Source organism: Ursus maritimus, unplaced genomic scaffold (assembly GCF_017311325.1).
Source record: "Ursus maritimus isolate PB19 unplaced genomic scaffold, ASM1731132v1 scaffold_16, whole genome shotgun sequence".
Taxonomy (NCBI): domain Eukaryota; kingdom Metazoa; phylum Chordata; class Mammalia; order Carnivora; family Ursidae; genus Ursus; species Ursus maritimus.
In genome coordinates this window covers 50073206-50096398 of record NW_024424008.1, presented here as the reverse complement: position 1 = coordinate 50096398, position 23193 = coordinate 50073206, and the positions used below count along the sequence as shown (strand labels likewise).

At 49.9% G+C, this 23193-nt stretch overlaps 1 protein-coding gene across 1 annotated transcript in view; it reads right to left on the bottom strand.

The window, feature by feature from the left end:
• Positions 1–23193, bottom strand: part of DSCAML1 (DS cell adhesion molecule like 1) — a 317264-nt gene that overhangs the window by 37782 nt on the left and 256289 nt on the right. Inside the window, exons 10-13 of the mRNA XM_040631180.1 lie at positions 16774–16973; positions 15988–16084; positions 15217–15345; positions 283–450 (exon numbers count right to left, since the gene is read on the bottom strand). Coding sequence (XP_040487114.1) covers positions 283–450; positions 15217–15345; positions 15988–16084; positions 16774–16973 — 594 coding nt within the window. The remainder of the gene's footprint in view (positions 1–282; positions 451–15216; positions 15346–15987; positions 16085–16773; positions 16974–23193) is intronic.

Here is a 23193-nt window from a genome sequence, read left to right as displayed (position 1 = left end):
CCTTTGCAAATCTAGCATACCTGTCCTTTCTAGACAGGCTGGGGCCAGGGGAGTGAGAAAGAACCATGGACAGTTCCCCAAAGCCCAGCAACTACAACTCAACCTGGAAAAGGTCAAACAGAAGAGCCTCAAATGATCCAGAGGCAAACACAAATAAATACTGTGGGATCTCTCCCTCCCTCTTGTATTGCAAGCCCATCATCAGTGGACAGGGTGGGTGTGGGCTTCAGATGGCCCTGATCTCCAAGGCCATGGGAAGGAGCCCCAAGGCCAGGTACTCACCAGCCTCCTCGGTGCTGACGGTGAGCTCTTTGCTGGGCTCGCTGCGGCCAATCTTGTTGAAGGAGTACATGCGGATGCTGTAGACAGATGCCGGGTGCAAGTCCACGATGTTGGCCTGGTTGATGGTGGGGGAGATGTTGCGTGTGGACTGCTTGAAGTCCCAGGAATCTGGAGAGAGAGCACCCATTTCAAACCATAGCCAGGAAAACCCCACAACCTTTCCCCAGCCTCAAGTCTCAGTCTCCACTGTGGGACCCAGAAGAGGTCCAGCTCTACACAGACGGCAGCAAGAGGACACAAGCCTTAACAACTTCACACAGGGTACAAGGATTTTGTTCCATGAAGATCGAGGAGACCAAGGGATGCCTGAGCATGTGAGCAGCAAATGCAGGGGTTCTCCTCTGCCCTGGGCCAGCTGGTGAGTGCAAGCCTCAGACGGGGGTCAGACGATATGTTTCCCAAGGCCCCTTCTAAGATCCCCATTTGCTTGCTAGCCCTAACGTTGTGATTAGCCAGTGTCCTTCTTCCTGGCCTCCCAAACCACATCGGTGACCTGTTGTAGCCATGAGATCCCTATCCACCCAGTGCCAAGGGTGAAGCCAAGTCTTCTCCCCCTTTCTCCTTCTGTGTGTGTCTCCATAGCTCCTTTCCTTGGGCACTTGTGTGGGGGTGGTCTTGAGTGTTACTTGGTCTTTGAGGGGACAGACCGAGTGCCAGAGTCCCCAGCCCACACCCTAGCCTCTCTCTCACCGGCAGAAGAACGCCAAGTCTTTAGGGTCAGGCACCAACAGAGAGATGACCGTGCTCCTGATTCATCCAAGAGGACCAGCAGCCCATTCCAGGGCTGCTCGACAAAGTCGTAGAAAGTGAAAAATACCAGATAAATGCCACTCAGGAATTCTGTCACAGTAAACGTTCTTCATCTCCAGAAGAATCCAGTCATTCATTCGCTATACTTTTGCTGTGCACCTACCGGGGGATTCCCAAGAAAAATGCGAAGGGGTTGCAGTTACAGCAATGCCTCAGTAGAATCTTCCAAACCCAGAATTCATAACTAGATTACTTTATCAGCACTTCACTTTGAAAAGAAAAAAAGGCAGAGCACAAGGAAACAAGCTGATAGTAGGGCTTAAAAATCTTCTCGGGGCATGCCCTGATGTCACTATTCAGTCTCATTTTCCATGCCTTTTAAATCCACGGTAGAGGATCCTGAAAATTCTCAGTAGAAAAGGCTAAATTGCATTCACTGCTATTTAATTCCTAGAACAGGAAAGGAGGAAAGCATATTGTAGAAAGACTGTTAGGAAGAATTCTTTTCCCTTTTTTTTTTTTAAGGCTTAAACCTGATGAATCAGTTCACCAGAAGAGGCTATACCATGCCTTCAGATTCTGGTTAATTGAGGTCTTGATGGTTTTCAAAACACCACTTCTAGCTGCATAGGCTCGGCATCTGTGAAGGGCACTGGCCCAGCTCCCCATCTGCAGTTTTGCATTTAATTCTTTGGTTTTATGAGCCAAAGTCACAAATGGCAGGCTGCGGGTGCTCAGAAACACATTATTTTCTCCTTGTCTTTTAAAACACCCCAACCACCCAGAGAGTCACTCTGTGGCTGGCAGAGCTGCAGATATGTGGGCTTCTACCTGCTGTGGGCACCTCTTGGTTTGGGAGGGAAAGGACTAGCGATGCAGTGGCAGGTGTTCACGTCTCTCTGTGGCATCCGGGAGTTGCTGCCAGATCACACACACATCATACTTGGTTTGCCTATGTTTCTAGGAGAGGGACAGTAATCACGAGTCAGTGAGTTCATTTCTGAGGCGGGCAGGCAGAGGCAGGAGGCCCACACGATGCATCTCAACACAGAGGGGCCAAGAAAAAGATGTCCCAATACATATACATTTCATTAAAAGACACTGGCTCTCTGTATTGGTAAGAAAGACTTGCGAGTATTTAAATGCACGATCAGAGTTACGGACCATGGGAAGGGTGGTGGATTGAAATTTACATAAAACTGACATTTTCTTCACAATAGATTCAGATTATTACTTTCTCGTTTCTTTTTACCAGTATCACAGTAGTGATAACGCGTCCCTCTGTGTGCTTGAGTCACCTGGTACCGATTTGTCCCCTTACAGTGGATGCTGACCTCACTCACTTAGCTTAGGTGCTCTCGTCAGATCCCTCCACTTACTATAAAGTTACTATCTCCCCCTCTGTCATTAACGGTCTTGGAGGGCTTCATGGAGAGATGTGAATAAACCATCGCATTTTCTTCTCAGTTGCTCTTTGCTTGTGGTTTGCTTTGCAAAATGAAGTCTGTTGCTTTTGTTTACGTGGAGATGCTAACTTTTGCAAGCTGGGGTTTTCACCCAGCAGGCCCCAGGCCCGTCCATTATATTCCACACTCATGTCACAGACATACTCTTCTTTATTCCTTCTTTGCATTTTCAAAAAAAAACCCTACAAGAATCGTATTATTAATGTATGTCAAGTGTGTTAAGTTTCTAAAATATCGCTCAGCACACATGATACAAATGTCCAAAGAAATAGAAGACTCAGAAAAACGGCTCTAATGTATTTTATCTCAGGGTCTTCATCTCCCTAGTGTGTTTGCAAAATACTAAGGGCATCATCCAAAAATAGATTTATAAGATTTACACAATAGAAAATAATCTTGATTTCACGGACAGGAAAATTTTCTTCTCTATCCCTGTTAGTGTGCACAGGGTTCCTATTTTTATATACGCCTATGTGCATAAAAGGTTAACATTATTTGATTCATTCTTTCTTGTTACTATCTTCACGTGTTGTTTTTTTTTAAGATTTTATTTATTTATTTGACAGAGATAGAGACAGCCAGCAGAGAGGGAACACAAGCAGGGGGAGTGGGAGAGGAAGAAGCAGGCTCATAGAGGAAGAGCCTGATGTGGGGCTCGATCCCATAACGCCGGGATCATGCCCCGAGCCAAAGGCAGACGCTTAACCGCTGTGCCACCCAGGTGCCCCTCTTCACGTGTTTCTATTCTTCTTCTCAGTTAACAGAAACTTCTGCATTCATTAGGGCTGTCTCTGTGTATTGGTCTGTGTGTTCTTTTCAGATCAATTCTAGTTAAGACACATTGGAGCAAAACCCGGGCTTTACCATTTACTGGATATTTGACAAAATAGTCTCATAAAAGAGGAAGGATAATATTATTATTCTCAGATTATTTATGTGGCTCAGGCATTAATACATAAAAAACTAGTAGAAAGATATGTGGGGTATGGTAGATTTTCAAAAAGCTTTGCTGTTGCTATGCTCACGATCTTATTAGGCCTGTAAATTCCATATAACCTTTTCGTTGGACCAGAGACACTGGCATCAGTGGTTAAAAATGAGCTGGTTAAAAATGTGGAAACTCAGGTCCCACCCCAGAACTCGTGAGCTAGATAGAATCTGGATGTTTCCAAGGTCTCCAGTGTGTTCCCTGTGCGTTAAAATTTGAGAAGTACACTTCTAACCCACATCCCAGAAATACACATCATTTATCCTGTAGGATATAAATACAACACTCAGACATGTGTATGCCTGTGTTGAGGCCTTAATTTTATAATTTCTCTTCCAGAAAAATATAGTCTCCACAGTGGTTTTTGTGGCCCATGTGTCATCTTCTTTCCTCAGAGTTAGAGGGTATTATGGTGTAAAAAATGATCTTATTGCATATTTCAGGAGGCTTTCCTAAGTCCCAACGAGTTCTCGTAAGTCTCTGGTTTCATCTTGGGTCAAATGATGAACTCTGTCCATGGCCACCTGGTGACTTGTTCTGAAATCCAGGGCTGCTGCCGTTCAGGGATGTGGCCACAGAGGTGTCTCATGAGGAGTGGGGAGCGTACAGGGATGTCATGTTGGAGCACTAGAGGAACCTGGCCTCCGTGGGTGAGTCCACTTTCTGGGTTTTGGCCCCACGGTTTGTGGAATGTCTTCTGGGAGCTTCAGATCCCTGCTTCAAGGACGTACTGGGAGTTTGTTGGTGTAGGAAAGGAAGACTTTGTGATGCTTCATCGTAACTTAAGGCTTCCTCTTTCCTGAGGTAAACTACACATCCTTTACTCGAGATTAGTCATAAGTCTATAAATCCAGTGGCATAACGTATTGTTGCCCCCATCTTAACATCCAGTTTCCACGCCTTATTTCCGACCCAGCAATACTTGGAAGTGGAATTCAGGATCTGAAATGTTTACTGTCCTACCAACAGTAAAGGTGCTGTCAGAAAACAGTGTTTTGGGAAATCATATCCTAGAATATTCTAATATCCTACAATGCCTTCTCTTCTCACCTGAGCACAACACTGGCTTGGAGATTGGAGAATCCTTAGCCAAACTCATGTTCCTTTTCCTAATAAACAGGCTTGGCTGTCTCTAAGCCAAACCTGGCCACCTTTTCAGAGCAAAAGGAGGAGCCCTGGAATGTGAGAAAGGAGACAGTGCCGCACACCCAGGTGGATGGGGCTGGGCCAAGGTCACAGAAAAAGCCAGACCTTAAAATAGGGTTTGGGAAGGTCTGTTTTAATGGAAATGATTTTAGAGACACCTAAGTTTTCTGTTGCTGCCACAGAGGGACATCTGGCCAACTTTTATTGTCTCTTAAAAACCTCTGGGCCTCTCCCTCTTCTCTGTGGTCTTCTGTCACATTCACACTGAGGCCCCAAATCCCCATGGACCGTGAGGGTCGCCATGACCCAGATGCCATTCCTTCGCTCGTGGGGGCCTGGGAAAATCTGGGCACGCTTCCGAGGAAGTCTATGCTAAGCCATTTTTAGAGTTCTGTGTTGCCTCATGTAAGAATTGGAGAGGGAAGTGGTTGAGATAGTGGGATTTGGTTTAGAAATGCTAGAGACACTGGAGACAGATATCATGTGTGTTCTCCTGAGTCACTTCCAATCCTATGGAGGCTTCAGACAGGACCCTCCAAAGTTCAGACTTAGAGATTTCATTATGGCACAAGGCACTTTCTTAGAATGAGAAAATCGAATCCTCCTCTGTTCTGCTTCAAAATCTCCTTGTTCTTTGTAGGAACTAACTTGGAAATTTCAAGTCTCGGGGTCCTGGGTTAGAGCCCTGTGTAGGGCTCCATGCTCAGCGGGGAAGCTGCTTCTCCTCCCTCTGCCTCTGCCCCCCCCCCCACGTGCATGCATGCTCTAATAATTAAATAAAATCTTTTAATTTTTTTTCTTTTTCTCTTTCTTTTTTCACATCCTTGCCAACACTTGCTATTTCTTGTTTATTCAATTCTCTGAAGGCTGAGGGAGGTGGGGAGGCTGCAGAAGAAAAATCTCAAGCTTGTAGAGGTGGGTTCATGAGGTTTAAGGAAAGAAGCCGTCTCTGCAACATGAAAGTATTAGGTGAAGCAGCAAGGGCTGACGGAGAAGCTGCAGTGAGTTCTCCAGAAGATCCAGCTCAGAGAGCCAGTGAAGGTGGCTCCGCTGAACAACAGATATTTCAACGCAGACAAAATAGTGTTCTATTGGAAGATGCCATCTAGGACTTTCATAGCTGGAGAGGGGAAGTCAATGCCCGGCTTTGGAGCTTCAAAGGACAGGCTGACTCTCCGGTTAAGGGCTAATGCAGCTGGCGAAATTAAGTTGAAGCCAATGCTCATTTAACATTCCCCAAATCCTAGGGCCCTTAAGAATTATGCTAGGGGTGCCTGGGTGGCTGAGTTGGTTAAGTGTCCAACTCTTGATCTCAGGGAGTGAGATCAAGTGAGTTCAAGTCCCATGTTGGGTTCCATGCTGGGTGTGGAGCCTACTTAAAAAAAAAAAGAATTATGCTAAATTTACTCTGCCTGTGCTCTGTAAATGGAACAATAAAGCCTGGATGCTGGCACATCTGTTTGTAACAGGGTTTGCTGAATATTTTAAGCCCACTGTTGAGACTTACTGCTCAGAAAAAAGATTTCTTTCAAAATATTACTGTTCACTAACAATGCACCTGACAAGAGGTCTGACGGAGATGCACAATGAATGTCGTTTCCATGCCTGCTAACACAACATCCATTCTGCAGCCCGTGGATCAAGGAGTGATTTCGATTTGCGAGTCTTGTTATTTCAAGAAATACATTTCATAAGGCTATAGCTGCCATGGATAGTGATTCCTCTGGTGGATCTGAGCACAGTAAATAGAAAATCTTCCAGAAAGGATTTACCATTCTAGAAGCCGTTAAGAACATTTGTGATTCATGGGAAGCGGTGAAAATACCAACATTAACAGGAGTTGGGAAGAATTTGATTGTAACCCTCATGTAGACTTTGAGGGGTTCAAGACTTTAGTGGAGAAAGTACCTGCAGGTGTGGGAGAAACAGCAAGAGAACTAGAACCAGAAGTGGAGCCTGAAGAGGGGACTGGGCTGCTATGTCTCATGATCAAACTTGAACAGACAAGGGGTTGCTTCTTATGGATGAGCAAAGAAAGTGGTTTCTTGAGATGGAATCTACTCCTGGGGAAGATGCTGTGAAGATTGTTGAAGTGACAACAAAGGAATTTAGAATATTACGTAAACATAGCTGATAAAGCAGTGGCAGGTTTGGGACAATGGACTCCAATTCTGAAAGAAGTTTACTGTGGATAAAATGCTATCAAATAGCATCGCCTGCTACAGAGAACCTGTGAAAGGAGCAGTTGACTGATGTGGAAAACTTCCTTGTTGTCTTAAGAACTTGCCACGGCCACCCCAGCCTTCAGCAGCCCCCACCCGGATGAGTCAGCAGCCATCGACATCGTGCAGGACCCTCCACCAGCAACAAGATTACGACTTGCTGATAGCTCAGATAATGGTTAGCGCTTTTTTAAAAAACAATACATTGTTTTTTAAACACATAATGCTCTCGCACACTTAAAGACTACAGTACAGTATTTGCATAACTTTTATACGCACTGCTTTATCTTGGTGATCTGAACCAGTAATATCTCCCAATTATGCCTATAATTATTGATAAATATGTACTTCTCGCCACCTGTTGTTTTCCACCGTTTCATCATTTCTCTCTATTCCTTCTTTTGCTCTCTTCCCTTGTGGTTTGATGACTTTAATGGTGTGCTTAAATGCTTTTCTCATCATCTCTTGCATTTTTTGTGTGCGTATCCCTTAACTATTGTAGTTATAGATTTTTTTTTACTACTTTTGTCTTTTAGCCTTCATACAAGCTTTATGATTAATTCACTACATGAACTATATGTTCACCTTTACCAGTGAGATTTTTACTTTCATATTTTTTCTTGTTACTAATTAGTGCCCTTTCTCTTCAGCTTGAAGAAGTCCCCTTAACATTTGTTGTAAGACCAGCTGAGTGGTGATGAAACTCACTTAGCTTTTGCTTGTCTGGGTAACCCTTTGTCTCTTCCTCAATTCCGAAACATAGCCTTGCCGGGCAGAGTATTCTTGGCTGGAATTTTTTTTTTCTCTTTGGCACTTTGGCTACATCATGCCACTCCCTTTTGGCCTGCAAAGGTTCTGAGAAATCTGCTGATAGTCTTATGGAATTTCCCTTGTACACAATAAGTTGTTTTTCTCTTGGTGCTTTAAAGAGTCTCCCTTTATCTTTATTTTGGACATTTTAATTACAATGTGTCTTGGTGTGGATCTCTTTGGGTTTATCTTATCCGGAACTCTCTAAGCTACCTGGATCTGGATGTCTGTTCCCCTCCCTAGGTTAGGGAAGTTTCCAGCCATTGTTACTTCAGTTAAGTTTTTTGTCCTTTTGTTTCTTCTTGAGGAGCCCTGTAATGTGAGTGTTACTCTGCTTGCTACTGTTCCATAAGCTATCTTCACTTTTTACAAATTCTTTTATCTTTTTGCTGCTCTGTCTGGGAGAGTTCCACTGCCCTGTCTTCCAGGTCACTGATCCTTTCTTCTGTGTTGTCTAGTCTCCCAGTGAACCCCTCTAGTGTGTTCTTCAGCTCTGTGACTTCTGGTACTTTTAAAATATTTTCTGTCTCTTTGCTGAAGTCCTCACTGTGTTCATCCATTCTTCTCCTAAGTTCTGTGAGCATCTTTATGACCATTATTTACTTTCATTTCATTAAGTTTTTATTTTTTTCCTGGGGTTTTATCTTGTTCTTTCATTTGGAACATATCTCTCTGTTTCTTCATTTTGCTTGACTCTCTGTGTTTGTTTCTATGTATTAGGCAAAATAGCCACCTCTTCCTGTCTTGAAGGAGTGGTCTTGTGTAGGAGATGAACCAGATTGCTTTACCTTGCCCTAGCCCTTGGCTGTTGTCTCTTGAACCTTTGTGATTGTCTAAACAAAGTTTATTCTTGATAGGTCCCAGTTTCTGAGGGTGTGCCAAGACCCATCAGTGTTCCAGAGGGAGGGATCTTAGCACCTGCTGATTTTCAGGCTGATTGGAAGCCAGCCTCTCAGACAGGAGCTTTTAAAGTATACAAATACATACAGTCCTATGGGACCGCAATCACAAACCCTGCTGGCCTCTAGACAAGGCCATCTGGAGGTGTCCCCTTGGTAACAGTTGCAAAAAATCAAGGCTCCAGACAAGTGTACGAGCTCCTTTCTGAGATGCACTGGTGAGGTGTAGTGAGGCCAAGGAAAAGCACAAAGATGGCATCCCCCCAGCCCACATTCCCTTAGAACATTTCAGTAGTCTCTAGATGTGACCTGAAGCCTCCTCCTCAGGTTGAAGCTCCAGGACAAGTAAATAGGCCTTCTTCACAGGAAGACTGGCATGGGTTTCAGTCTGGTGTCTGTGCAGTATCCTGGGGGTGAGAGCCTGCCAAAAATTGTCTCTCTGATTGTTTCAGACCCATGGGGCCCAGAAACACAAGCCCGCCTAGCCACTAGACCCAGATGCTTTAGGGCCATCCCCAGTGAGGACTACATGCACCTGTTGGCTTCAGCAGGGCCATGGGGGAGTATGGGGGTGGGGCACACCAGCTGACTTCAGTGGAGAAGAAGTACTAATATTTACCAAGCATCTGTGATGCACCAGGTGTGGTGCTGGACAATGTAAACATTCACCATTTACTCCTCACATCCCCTCATGATATCAGCACTCTATCTCCATGGTACACGTGACCCCCATGTCACCAAGCCCAATTTCTCACCTGGCCTCTCAGGAGTGTTCAACACTTGGACCTCTCTCTTCCTCTTGAAACACTCTCTCCTTGGCTTCCCTGATAAAACACTCTGTGGCTTTTCTCTTATGTTTTGGACTATTTTTTCTCTCTCTGCTTTGCAGATATATCTTCCCCACCCTACCATTAATGGTTAGATGGAGTTCTTCCAGGCTCCATCTTATGTTCTTCTCCTTCTCTAACTTCATAGACTTTTCCCACACTTGGCTTCTATTTCCATCTATACACAGATAACTCAAAGATTTGTGTCCAGCTGGATGTCTCCTTTGAACTCAAGATTCTTATAGCCAGCTGTTTCCTTGACATCTTTTCTTGGATGTTTCAACTGTGGTCCACAGTCAACATGTCCAAGACAGAAGTCTTGACCATACATCCTATAAACCCATCGCCTTCCTGGGGTCCCTATCTCATGGGATCATGGTATGCTAGGTGTTATTCTTGACTCTTGTCTCTATCAAGTCTTATAGCTTTTGTGTTCCATGTATCTTTTGAATCTCTCCATTCCTCTCCATCTCTATCCCTGCCCCGGGCCAAGCCACTGTCATCTCTCACTTGGACCAGGAAAATAACATCCTAACTAGCTAGCCTCCCAGAACCCACTCTGTGCCCTCTTCCATCTGTTCTCCACACTGCAGCTGTCATTCATCCCACAAATATGATCAAGCACTTCTTACAGGCCAAACACTATTTTGGCATTGAGAGTGGTCTCCTCTAACACAAATCTGATGCTGCCATCCCCTTGCATAAAACTCTTCAACAGTTTTTCCTTGCTCTTGGGATGACAACAAAATTTCTTTACATGACCCGAGGCCCTGCAACATCTGGCTGGTGTATACCTTTCTGGCTTTATCTTTCACCACTCTTTTCCTCTGAACTCCTACCATATTTTCAGCCCTCTTTATTGTCCAGGGCTCATCGTTTCAGCAGCAACTGCCCAAAGAGATGCTAAGCTCCCTGAAGGCAGGAACCACGTCTAAATCTTTTCCTGTCTCCCTCACTTGGCATGTGCTGGGCACTTATAACCCACTGTTGGTGTTAGATCAGAGCCCCTTTTTGTCTTTTCCTTTGGACTTGGAGTTCCTCTGCATTTTGTAGTCACAACAAATACCCTTGCCTTGCCTTTCCCTTCCTTGCCACACTCAGGCTGCCAATCACGGGAGGGTGGCCCCCTTTTCTCTTGTAAAAACCAGTCATTTGCAGGTGGATTTGATCTTGTGTTCCCAAATCATCTTTGATGTTGGCACAAAAACTCTCTCCCCACAACCCTCCCAGGCTAATGCATCAGAGTCAAATCTGAAGGCCTCTAGCTGATTTTCCAAACTTGATCACTGCCATCTCTCTGACCCTGAATAGCTGAAATTAGGGGCCCTATTTTCTCCTCTTTCCTTTTCAGCTCTCTCAGAGTACTGAGCTGGCTTTGGTGAATATTGTCTCTTTTAATATTCCCTTTCATATGAGCCTGGCTTACCCAGATTAACATATTTCATTAAGGGCTCTCTCTCCCTTTCTTCATCAAAGGGTTTCTGATGCAAAATATTCTTCTTAAAAAAAATAAGGAAGTGGCTGGGGAGATGTCAGTGCCTTCTACTCTGTGGGCTGCTTGCCGGGAGGGGACCCGGATCCTCTGGTTTTTTAGGAGACACATTTGCTGTAGAGGGGGAGCAGCTTGGACAAAAGCCACATCTGCAGCATTTATCTGCCCGTGCTTGGGAAACAAATCCATTCTGCATCTCTGACTTCCTCCCTGCATCATGGCCCTAAGCCCCGCCCCCCCACCACCAATGGCAATTTCTCTGCAGCACCGAGAGGAGGTTCCCTGGGTCACAACGACAGCTCACAACATCCCAACACCAGTCCCTCCAACAGCCATGCTCCAGCTCACACAGAACAACCCGGTGCACCAGGCAGGCTCACCCCATGGTGGCTGGCAGGTCGCACCATGAGGCTGCCTTCTGGGCTTGGAGGGCCATGCTCAACCAACCCATCCCTGCTCCTTGCTTGGGGAACAGAAGTGAAATGTAGTGTCTGCATTTTTAAAACTGCACCGCGCCATCTGATAGATTTGTGTGGACGGTGCTATTTATCATTCAGCATTCATGTATTATTACTCTACTGCCTGGGGCCAGGAGAAGTCAGCGTGAGCGGGATGGTTTAGAAAGGGCAGACTTGGTAATTTCCCTTGGAAAATTAGCACGACGAGCAACATGGCAGAAAATCGGGCAAAGACAAAACTGTGGCAAAGAAGGGGGTCAGGAGCAGCTGGTCCAGACCCAGCATGGGTGTGGTCCTGGGCAGGAGGAAGAGAGTGAGAGAGGGAGAACAGAGGCACGGGATGGGCATCCATGGAGGGTTAGGATGTGCCAGGCTCTGTGCTGAGCACTTCCACGTAAGTCTTAACACTCCCTTAACCCTTACAACTACTCTGAGAATGACGTGCTTGTTGGCTCCATTTGAGAAACAGATGTCCAAAGTAGCATGCTGAGGATCACACAGCTCCGACACTTGGTCAACCCAAGTCTTCTGCTTTGAAAATTGTTCTTGTTCCACTATCCCATGTGGGGAAGAAGATCTACTTACACACACACACACACACACACGTGCGTGCACGCGCCCAGCCCCCTCCTTCCTTTGAGTCACCCACCTGTTCCCTAGGATATCTTTTCTAGTTATCACGTAATATAGTTTGTGGTGTGTTACGTGTGATTGGATAGTGCTTCGTAATGGTTCTGAGGGCGTGCACGTGTGTGTGTGTGTATGCAATGTATGTTCTCACTCCAACTGCACTGTAAGCTCCAAGGGCAGCACTCTGCCTCTTATTTCTTTTCCTTCCCCTACCACATGGCTGCCGCGTGATTCCGCAAAACATTGTTGGCACTCAGTCCATGTTGCTGACTGACAGACATCTATTTCAGCCTGCAAGCCCCACAGGACCAGAAATTGCCACATGAGGTTTGTGAGTGAGCTCACGCTTAGGAAAGGTTTGCCACAGGACTGTGCTAGACGCTTTCTCTTCCATCGTCACAACAATCCTGCGAGACGGGCGCTACCATTCCCGCCTTACAGACGAGGAAGCCGCGCTGTGCTCCGGCTTCTGCCGGGTGCAGGTCATAAGTCCCTGCGGCTCCCGCGGAACGCCATTCCCTACATGCCCACCGGGAGAGGGGAGAGATGCCCACTGGGGCGGGATGGTCTGGAGCCGTTCGACACAAAGGTAGGGGAAAGGACCAGCCGGCTGCTCCATGCTTGGAGCCCGTGATCTGTTTTTTTTACAGGTGCAAAGCCCATATTGAAGGGAGAGTCTTTGCTACCCCTCCCTCCACTCTGCCCACCCATCCCGGTACCCCCAGCTCTGGGGTAGGGTCTGGCAGTTTCTCATCTTGCAGGAGAGCCGGAGGGGGGTTGGGGAAGACGTGGATGTGCCCCGAAAGTAGCGTCTTTCCTGCCTGCCTCTCCGGCACTGCTCTCCAGATGTGTGACATTCTCAGCTTCGCCTGGCTCCGTGGTGCCCCAGGAAAGGTCTGCACACATTAGAGCGTGGTCCGTGGGGGCGAACGGGCTTGGGGCAGCATGGGGGAGGAGGGCCGGGAGGCAGCTACCAGGAGCAGGGGGGCAGAGGTGCGAGTGACAAGCCAGGCATCCACTCCCCACCTCCGACAACAACGGAGCAGAGCCCCGCCAGCCATGGCAACCTGGAAGGGAGATGGGGCGCAAACCACTATGCGGGGATGTGGCCTGCAGACCCGCCCCTTCCTCTCTGGCTCCCGGGCCAGCCTCAGGAAGTCTTGAGGCGTGAGATGAACACAGTCGGCCTCCTCTCCCCTCTGGGCCCTGTGTCTCTGCCGATGCCCGGCTGCCCCTCACCTCTTCCCAGCCGCAGCCCGCAGCAGCCTCCTTGCTCACTTCCCAGATACCCGTTCTTCCACGGACACCAGATGAATCTTTCCAGGGTGCCATGGTACCCTGATCTCTCCCTGGGGGCTCAGGCACTATCAGTGGCTCTCAGTGACCTTCCCCAACAAAGTAAAATCTCAGCCCAGAGGCCCCCTCCCAACCTGGCCCCAGAACACATTTAGTCTGATTGCCCAAGAACTGTAGCCGAGAGGGGCGCCTGGGTGGCTCAGTCGTTAAGCTTTAAGCGTCTGCCTTCGGCTCAGGGCGTGATCCCGGCGTTCTGGGATCGAGCCCCACATCAGGCTTCTCCGCTAGGTTCCTGCTTCTTCCTCTCCCACTCCCCCTGCTTGTGTTCCCTCTCTCTCTGGCTGTCTCTCTCTGTCAAATAAATAAATAAAATCTTAAAAAAAAAAAAAAGAACTATATCTGAGAGCCCTCTGCACCCCACTCGGGCTCTGCCCTTCCCCTTTCTGGAATCCAGGCCCATCACCTCTCAGTCCTCGAGTCCTAGCTCTCAATGCCACATCTACAGGGACAAGAGAGATACTTCCCTCTTGCCCCTGTGAGTGGTGGCCCCTCCTCTCGGCCACCTTCCTCCTGCACTCAGGGCGGACTCCTGGGTGGCCGGCTGCCACCTGACTTTCCTCTCCAGCCAGACCGTAAGCTTCTGAGGGTAGCCGTAGAACCCGTATCAGAGATGTAGAACTCTGTAGAACCATGTATCAGAGGTGACTGACCCAGTATCCTGGACAGAGCTGCTTCTCAAAAGGTGAATATGCAGCTCAGAGGTTTGCTTTGCCGCGTCTCACTTTGACTCACTCTGCTGAGCGCCCACCACGTGGTGGGCCATGTACCAGGTGCTGGGAAGACAGCAGGGACCAGGACTCAGTCCCTCCAGAGGAGAGGACACCCAGCCAGCCACTGACCACATGCTGTGCTAAGGACCAGAGGAAGGGTCTGGAAGGCCTCAGGAAAAACAGAACGTTGGATCTGCCCTAAGACCTGGAAAATGAGCTGGAGTTGGTGGCAGAGGGGGGCTGGGGCGGGCTGAGTCCTCCAGACGCTTTTGTGGCGTTTGATTTTTAAGTTGTTTTGAAAAGCTTATATAAGCGAATGTGAATTCAAGTGTACAAAAGCATCCAGAATGAGAAGAAGGTTTTCCTCTCACCTGCATGTCAGGGTCCCCAGGTGCCCTCTCAGGGGAACCCCCGTGGCCCACTCTCACATACCTTCCAGAGACAGTCACACAGACACAAACACGAACCCCTGCATCTCTTTTGTGGCTTGGTCCACTCTGGGCCTCTTGTCCCCTCTGAGGCCCCCTCCTTGCCATTCCTTCCCCATTTCCCCAGAGACCTGGGGGCCCATCGTTCACTCTGCTCCATAGGGCCTCACAGTGGCAGGCAGCCTCATGGAGGCTAGCGAGGGTCCCAGGGGAGGGCTCTGAAGGGCTACTAGGAGGACAATACTTAGATCTAGGCTTTTCCATCTCCCAGAGACCAGCAAGGACCAGCTCTCTGACCCCCAAGCATCTGCATCATCCCAAACCAGGAGTGCCCAGATGACCTAGCCAAACCCATGATGTCTCTGACCCCACAGACACAGCCCATAGCCCCTTAGCTCTGGGCCTTTCCACTGCTTTAAGTCAGACCACCTTGTGGATCTTGGTCCGGGGACAGTCCTGGAAAGAAGGGGCTGACACTCCCTCCCTATCAATTGGGGTTCCATCTGCCCCTCTCTCAGAATTCTTAGCCCAACCAGAGTCCCTCCCTTAGGAAGCCACAAGGGCTCATACACTGGTGGGTGCTGGTGTGTTTGCCTTAGATGGGCAGCTCGGAGGCTCAGGGACTATCCCACTAGAGGGGCACAGGCTGGGCATGGGAACAGGAGCCGTGGAGGGCTGAGCCTTCACCCTACCTGATTTGTTCTTGTATTCAATGTCGAAGCCCGTGATGATGCTGTTCCCGTCGAACCGCTGGGTCCAGCGCAGGTTCATGCTCCGGGCCTTCACCTCCCGGATCTCCAGCTCTGGGGGGTCAGGGGGCTCTGCGGAGTGGCAGATGAAAGGAGCAGAAGTGAGGACGGCAGCAGAGAGCGTGGCCTCCTGCCCATCTCCAGAGAAGACCAGCGTTCTGCTGTATCCCTGGGGGGGTTGGTGACAACTGTGGTCTACCCAAGAGCCTTGAACCCAGGGGTCTGGGCCAGGTGGAACTGGGATGCCCAGCAGCAGGGCTCAGAGCCAGAGAGGGGACCAAGCTTGGTCTCCTGCTTTGTTACCCTCTCTTCCTTGGCCTGGGGAGGACAGGCCCTCTTGTAGGGATTTCCTCTGACGTCATAGCCTGTTTGTCCTCTGTGAAGAGCTCCCAACTTTTCCCAACTCGACTCTCTCTTCTCTCATCTCCTCCAGGGTCTGGGCCCACAAACCCAGATAGCTCCACTTCTGGAAGCAGCAATGTGTTCCACAGGGATTGTGGCCATAGTAAACCTTGCTGTCTGAAGTGTGCCTGGAAGGGCCCTTATTGCTCCACTCTGGCCAGAAGGGAGAGTGGAGGAAGGCTCTTCCCAGAGGCCATTTCCCATCGTCCTCCACCATGGCGTGGGTGATGCCCCTGTCCTTGAGGTAGAGTCAGCAGTGGGCACCTGGCTCCCTGGGGAAGGGGTTAGGAATGGTGGGACAGGTGAGGGTACCTTGTACAGTGAGTTGGATCAAGCCCCGGTCCTCCCCATATGAGTTGATGGCATGGCAGCTGAAGAACACAGAGTCCCCACGGTCAGCTGGCTTGAGCTGGGAGGTGGCCAGCAGGGGCAGAGGATGGGGAGAGAGGGAGGAAATGGGGAGAGTGTTTTAGAACTTGTCTGCTGAAGGGAATCCACTCTTGTGGGGATCAGCAAGGCCACTTCTTCTGGGAGGGGGACACATAAGGTGCTTTGTTAAGGTCTCCTCTTCCCAGAAAGTTCCAAGGATGGAGGTTGGAAGAGTCCAGGCATGAAGGGGCTGAGGGGGTCCAGGAGGAAGAAAGAAAGAAGCTGAGGGGTCCCAGGAGAGAGGGGAAAGGGGGCTGAGGGGTCTCAGAAGGGAGGAAAGAGCTGAGGGGTCTCAAGAGGGAGGGAATGGCTAAGGGTCCCAGGAGAAGGGGAGGAACTGAGGGGTCCCAGGAGAAGGGGAGGAACAGAGGGGTCCCAGAGGGAGGGAGGAGCTAAGGGGTCCGGGAGGGAGGATGGAGACCAGGGGTTCCAGAAAAGGGAGAAGGGCTGAGGGTTCCACACATTTAATGGCTGTGGGGTTGTCAGGAAGGAGACAGTGCGGTTCTAAGGCAGAGGTTCCTGAATAGGCAGGAAAGGGAAGGTGCTTTTTGGGGTTGGGGGAGGGGCTCCCGGATCCCCATTTACCTCCATTAGATACAGATGTAAAACTGTGGGATCCCCACTTTCTGAGAGTTGGGGTCCCCCTGAGACTGGGGCATGGTCGCTCACCTTCAGCGTGGAGACAACCTCGTCGCCGTTGTCCCTGGTAGCGATGGCGTACCGCATGACTCGGTCGGGGTCGATGACCGTGTCCCCCTTCTCCCAGCGGATGATGATGGGCCTCTCACCCCGCGCCGTGCAGTTGAGCTCCTTCGCGTGACCCTTGATGGCGATGGTGGTGTTGGGATGGGAGGTGATCATGGCTGGGACTGGGGAGGGGAGGAGGTGCAGGAGGCCCCAGTAAGGGGGAGGCCAGGCTGGGGGAGGGGCGTGGGCCCTGCACAGAGGCCCCGCCCCCGCTGCCCCTCCCCACGGAGTGCCTCAGCCCCGGGGACAGGGTCTAATCAAGCCTGTGGGGCGGTGCTGTAGGAAACCCCACTTGCCTGTCTCCCTTTCCCCCTCCCACCCATGACTGGAGTGGCCTCTCTCTTCACCAGGGATTCTCATATTCCGTGGACCCCTCTCCGGAATGCTTTAAAATGCACAATATACATGGAATTACAAAGGAAACCAGATATATTGAAGTATGGTTATACAAATATTAAAAACCTTCAAAAGCAAACTTTTCATATAGTATATCACACATCAATATATGTTTTTTATTACTCTTTATCAAATACGATCTAGGGCTGAGTTAGAGTAGCTCAATTCTGCAACAGCGCTGAGCACGAATGATATCTGGCAACACATGCAGCAACGGCGGTATGGAAACATCTGTGGATTTCTCCCCGCAAGAGCCCCAGGTCCTGCTACTGTCGGGCTTTGTTGTTTATAGTCAAAATGGAAGGAAATACGACATTTCAGTTATAAGTTAGTGGAAGAAAAGATGTGCTCTTTTCCGACCCAAATTCATGGACTCCTTGAATCAGATTCATGGACTTTCTGGGGGCGGGGGTGGTCTCTGGACCCCAGGTTAGGAGGCCTGCTCTAAAGCACAGGGGCCTCTGCCTTGTGCTCATGGCTCAGGCTCTCTACAAGGCTGTGGCTCAGTGGGTTTGCTCCTCTCAAACTGCAGAGAAACTCTCCCGTTCTTCCCAACAGAATGCAACAGAAAAGCCTGGCCAGCATCTCTGTGATTAAGGTCCCCCCCCCCCCCAGGCAGTGCTAACCAGTCTGTGACCCTCCCCACTGCCACCCCCACTGCTGACCTGGGAAAATCACCATGAAGCAACCAAGGCCCCAGCTGGCTATCACGAGACCCCTCCCTCTGCCCTGAAAAGAAGCACCTAGATCTTGACCTGGGCTATCTCTTGTGGGCCTGAGCACCTTGGCCAGCAGCAGCAGGAGGAGAGGAGCAGAGGGAAAGATGGTCTTGGCTGCCAGCGAAATCCTGCCCCCGTTCTCCTCCATCCAATTCAACAAATACGCATCGAGCGCCTATGCCATTACATGGCACAGAGCCAGGCTTGGGGGGGGGCACACATGATGTGAGCCAGGGTCTTTGCCTGGGAGGAGGGGGAGGGGAGAGAGGGGGAGAAGGGAGGGGGAGCAAGACACCTGCATGAGCAACACGAAAATGAGGACGATCTGAAGAGTGCTGCACAGAGGTATTAGGAGAAATTACCTGTGACTGAGGGCTATCTGGGAAGGCACCATCCAGCCATTTTACAAGCATTTTTGGGCACCTATTATGTGCCAGGCCTTGTGCTGGGTTTTAAGTAAATAGGACAAATGGGATCTCAAGGAGTTTCAGACAACAAAACTAGCAATTCCAGCACAGAATGGTAAGTACTATGCTGGGGAAATGCACACCAGACCCAGCACGGTGTCCATGGGGAGGAAAGGGTACCCTAGCCAGTGCGACCCCCTCCAGCAGAGGCAGACCCCAGAAAGGTGAGGGGTCTGATGCAGCTGGAAGACTGTCCTTGTCCTTGCCTTTCCCTCACTACCTTCCTGGGAAAACCTGCCTCTCACAGTACAGGTCCCCAGGGGCTCTTACCCCGCATGAGTGCCCATTAGCCATCCTGGAGCCCACACACTGGGCTGGGCAGTGCTCGCCTGTCAGACGGTGAGAATCAGACACCATTCCCCCTTCCCGCCCCCAAGCATGGTGGGGAGAGGACCACTCCTCACGCTGAATTCTGCAAAGCTGCGGCTCACATACCCCACCACCAGCCTGCTTGTGCAACTGTGCAAGAGAGCTCCCTGTCTCCTCTGTCCAACCAGCCCCCAGCTCCCCTCTGGGGCACGGTGTCCCTGCTCTCCTTTAGTGGCTGACCCTTTCTTTCCCTCCCCGTGTTCTCAGGACTTCTCTCCCCTCCAGCTTTAAAGACCTACTCAGACAAAGTTCTTCCCAGCAACGTCTCCTGGGTCACCTGACTTCTAAGGACAAAGGAAGCCATGCAGTAACGATGTGTCCTGAGACACCTGTCGCCGGGCGAGGAGACATCTGGGGCAGGTGTGGGGGATGAAGGGCCGTGTCTGGCACCCCTGAAGTCACACTGTGCAGCTGGCTACCTCCTCTGTCTACTGTCATACGGGACTTGACACGGAGGGCAGCCCTGGCCCCAGCCCCTGCGCCAGCCTCTCAGCCAATCCTCAGCCCCAGCTCATCAAATAATGAAGCAGATAAATTTTATAATGCACAGCATTACACCAGGATATACAATAAAACGCAGAAGAAAAATAACGAGATGCAAGTTATAATGAAGAAAAAGCCTGCAGTCAGAGACATCCAAGTATGAATTATTGACTAAGGTTTTACACTCTCAAGGATGTGTGGAGGAATATTTTCCATCAAAGATTTGCATAATTCACTCGTATAAACCTGGGTAGAATATAGAGTAAGATTTTACATCAACAAGTCGGGCCTTGCATTGCAGATGCCTCTACTTACGCTCTGGAGGATTGAAATGCAGGGGTGTGGGGGCAGGGCCCCGGGGCTGTGAATGGTCAGAGATGGGGGCCAGGGACCCCCCGGGCGGGCCAAGCCCCAAGGCCTTCCTGGGGAAGAAGAGTTCTGCTTCTGAGATGCTGCTGAAACCATGGAGGAGCTGGGGGATGTCCATGCAGAGGGGTGTGTGTGTGTGTGCGCGCACGTGTGGGGGTGGGAACAGGGTCAAGTCTCAGCAGAGGTCAGAGGCCTGAGGAAGTAGGGGGAAACGAAGAGTCTTTCTCTGGAAGGACTTCAAGGCTCTGCATCAGAGCAAGAAACTTGCGGCACCTCTCTGTTTTGCTCTCTAGGCAGTGCTGGGCTAGCCTGTGCAGGGCACGTGTGTGAATTTTAAAGGCACCCTTCTGGGGCGCCTGGGTGGCACAGCGGTTGAGCGTCTGCCTTCGGCTCAGGGCGTGATTCCGGCGTTACGGGATCGAGCCCCACATCAGGCTCCTCTGCTATGGGCCTGCTTCTTCCTCTCCCACTCCCCCTGCTTGTGTTCCCTCTCTCTCTGGCTGTCTCTATCTCTGTCAAATAAATAAATAAAATCTTTAAAAAAAAAATAAATAAAGGCACCCTTCTGGCTGCATGCAACCTGGTGCCAAGAGCCATAGTTTGGCCAGTGGAGCAGGAACTGGGTTTCAGACTGCACTTGCCCCTTAGGCTATGTGCCTTTGAGCAGTGCACAACCTGCGCATCCATACATGTCAGTCTCACCTCAGGGAGTCTTCCCAATCATGTGTGTTCAAAGAGACAGACATGGGGGCAACCAGAGACCTCCAGAGATCCCACTTGGTCCTTTAGCTCTGAGTAACAACCACATCTGGGGCCTGGGGTGGGTTCCCTTCCCCACTGTTATTGCAACGAGCATTATGCAACACAACCCAATGCTGTCCCCACGGCCTCAAAGCTCAGAGCATGTTCAGGGGAGCCCATCTAAGAAGAGGAGACTGCTTCTGTGGCTCCCCACCAGCTTGAAGGGATTGGCAGGTGTGGGTTCTACTTGTGTCTTCACCAGCTATGTAGCCTTCAACACACTATGGTCAACTTCTGGGAGCCTCAGCTTCATCACCTGTGATATGAAGCCAGGCTATCGCCCCCTGCAGAGTTGTCACAGGGGCAAAGAGTGCCCACATAGGTAAAGTGCCTGCTACAGGGCAGCTGCTTGAGAACCCCGAGGGCTCTCCTGCCCTTCTTCTTGTCCAAGATAAGCATCAGATAAACACAGGACCTCCCGAAGATGTGACTTGCCAGGCTATTCCACAGAATCACGGAGCCCTAGAGTCGCAGAGCCCAGACAATGTTCAATACAGCAGTTACGAGCCACGTGGGCTACGGGGCACTTGAAATGGGGCCTCTGCACAACTGAGATGTGCTGTGGGGGTAGACACACACTGGGCTTCAAACACATAGGAAGAAAACAATAATGTAAAATGTATCATTAATAATTTTACATTGGTTACATCGAGTTAAATAAAATACAGTTGACCCTTCAACAACCCGGGTTTGAATAGCAGTGTAAATGTATTTTTTCTTCCTATGATTTCCCTAATGACATTTGCTTTTCTCTAGATGACTTTACTGTAAGAATACAGCAGAGAATACATACAACGCATACGTATACATGCAACACACAAACAGGTGTTAATCAACTGTTAATGTTATCGGTAAGGCTTCCGGTCTACAGTAGGCTGTTAGTCATTAGATTTAGTTCTATTTGGATTTTTTACTGCATTGAGGGGTTGGCACCCCTACCCCCTGTGTTGTTCAAGGGTCGACTGTATACTATTACAATGAATCTCAGCTGTTTCCTTTTACTTTTTGAACATGTGACAACGAGAAGCGTTCAGATTACACGTGTGGCTCGGGTTTGGTTTCTGCTGAACGGCACGGGTGTGGGGCATCTACCCACGCCCTTCGTTTTACACATAAAGAAACTGAGGGCACACAGGAAAGCGATCTGCTCATGGGTCCAGCAGCTAGTGAACAGCAGGGCATCTGAGAGGCGGTCTGATGGCAGAGGGCAGTGCTTACCACACAGAGCTGTAACCCCGGAGGTGGAAGGTAAGACAATGCTGGGAGAACGAATCCCCAGTCCTCTACCATTATAAGCACAAACTCCAGGTGACTCACGAGGGCTTGTCCTGGGCACTCCCCTTAATGGAGGACATTAACAAGCTGGAGTGTGACCAGGAAGATAGGCACATTTCAAACCGTGCTATTTGAAGAATGGGTGAAAACTGGGAATCTATAACTTGCAGGAAGTGGGTTGGGGATAAAACACAAGAGCTCTTTGATAAAGGGAGAAGGACAGACCTCCTCTTTGGCCTGAGAAGGAATCTGCTGGTAGTTTTCGCTGTTTAGGGAAAGGGCTGCAGTGGGAGGCAGTGAGTCCCTGCACTAGAGGCCGGCAATCTCAGGCACAGTAGAGGAGATCCCAGCAGGACTGGACGACCTTGTCCTTGGGGGAGTCTGGGTCTCTGAAGAGAGGGAAAGATGGTCTGAGAAGCCAGCCCACTGTTTCGGGAGGCAATTCTGTGAATCAGCATACCCTTCTCCTCGCATAGAGGAGTCCTGAGCCCTCTGTCCTCAGCAAGAAGCAGGGAACCTGCCTTCTCTCTTCTCTCTGCCCTACGCAGTCTCCCTGCCCACACCAGAACGGAGAACTCTATCCCTGTGCCCCTTCCCCTGCCCGGTCCCTGGCCTCCAAGAGCCACAGTGCCCTCCTGTGCCCACAGACTGGGGCCCCTGGCCCTCTCTTGCTGTGCAGATGGGCTTCACAAGACAGCCCCCTCAGAGAGGGGGGTCCAGGGCGGCCGGTGCCCTGCCCCACCTGCTCTCCTCTTCCCCCCGCCTCCTGTTTGCTCCGTGCTCTGGATCACGAGGTCTCCGCTCCACTGAATCACAGTCATCAACACAAGTGAACCTGAACCCTCACAGCACCGAGGCTCAGCTGCGCCCCAGAGGGCTTTTGGGTTGAAGGCAGACCCCCCAAGAATTCCCTAGAGATGTTCATGTTCAGTCACCTACCTACAGGAACACACACACACATACACAATCAGTGATAAAAACACACCCCAAAGCTGCAAACACAGTCACCGTAACTGCCTGTGCTCTGACGTCCTCACCCCACACTCACACACGGTGTCACAGACACATAACATGATGCCACTGTCAGCGGCATGTCGGTACCCAGATGTGGTTGTCTAAGGCACATCGACCCACAGCCTGGCATTGCCTAAGTGCGCCCTCCCTCTACACACACACACACACACACACACACACTTTTATGATTACCTTTTACTGTACACTTACCACGTACCATGTGTTGGCAATATTCTAGGACTTTAACTGAACTAACTCATGTGAAGTAGGTCCTGTCCCTATTCCCGCTCCAAAGCCTGGGTCCTGCCGTGTTTCTTGAGCAAGCTCTGTGGCCTCCCCGGGCCTGGGATGCCCATGATGGAGCAGGCAATAAGCTAGATGCTTTGCCTCTTGGCTTATTGCTCCATGATCCCCCCTCAGCGACAACCGTGAGAGGTCTTATTATCCCC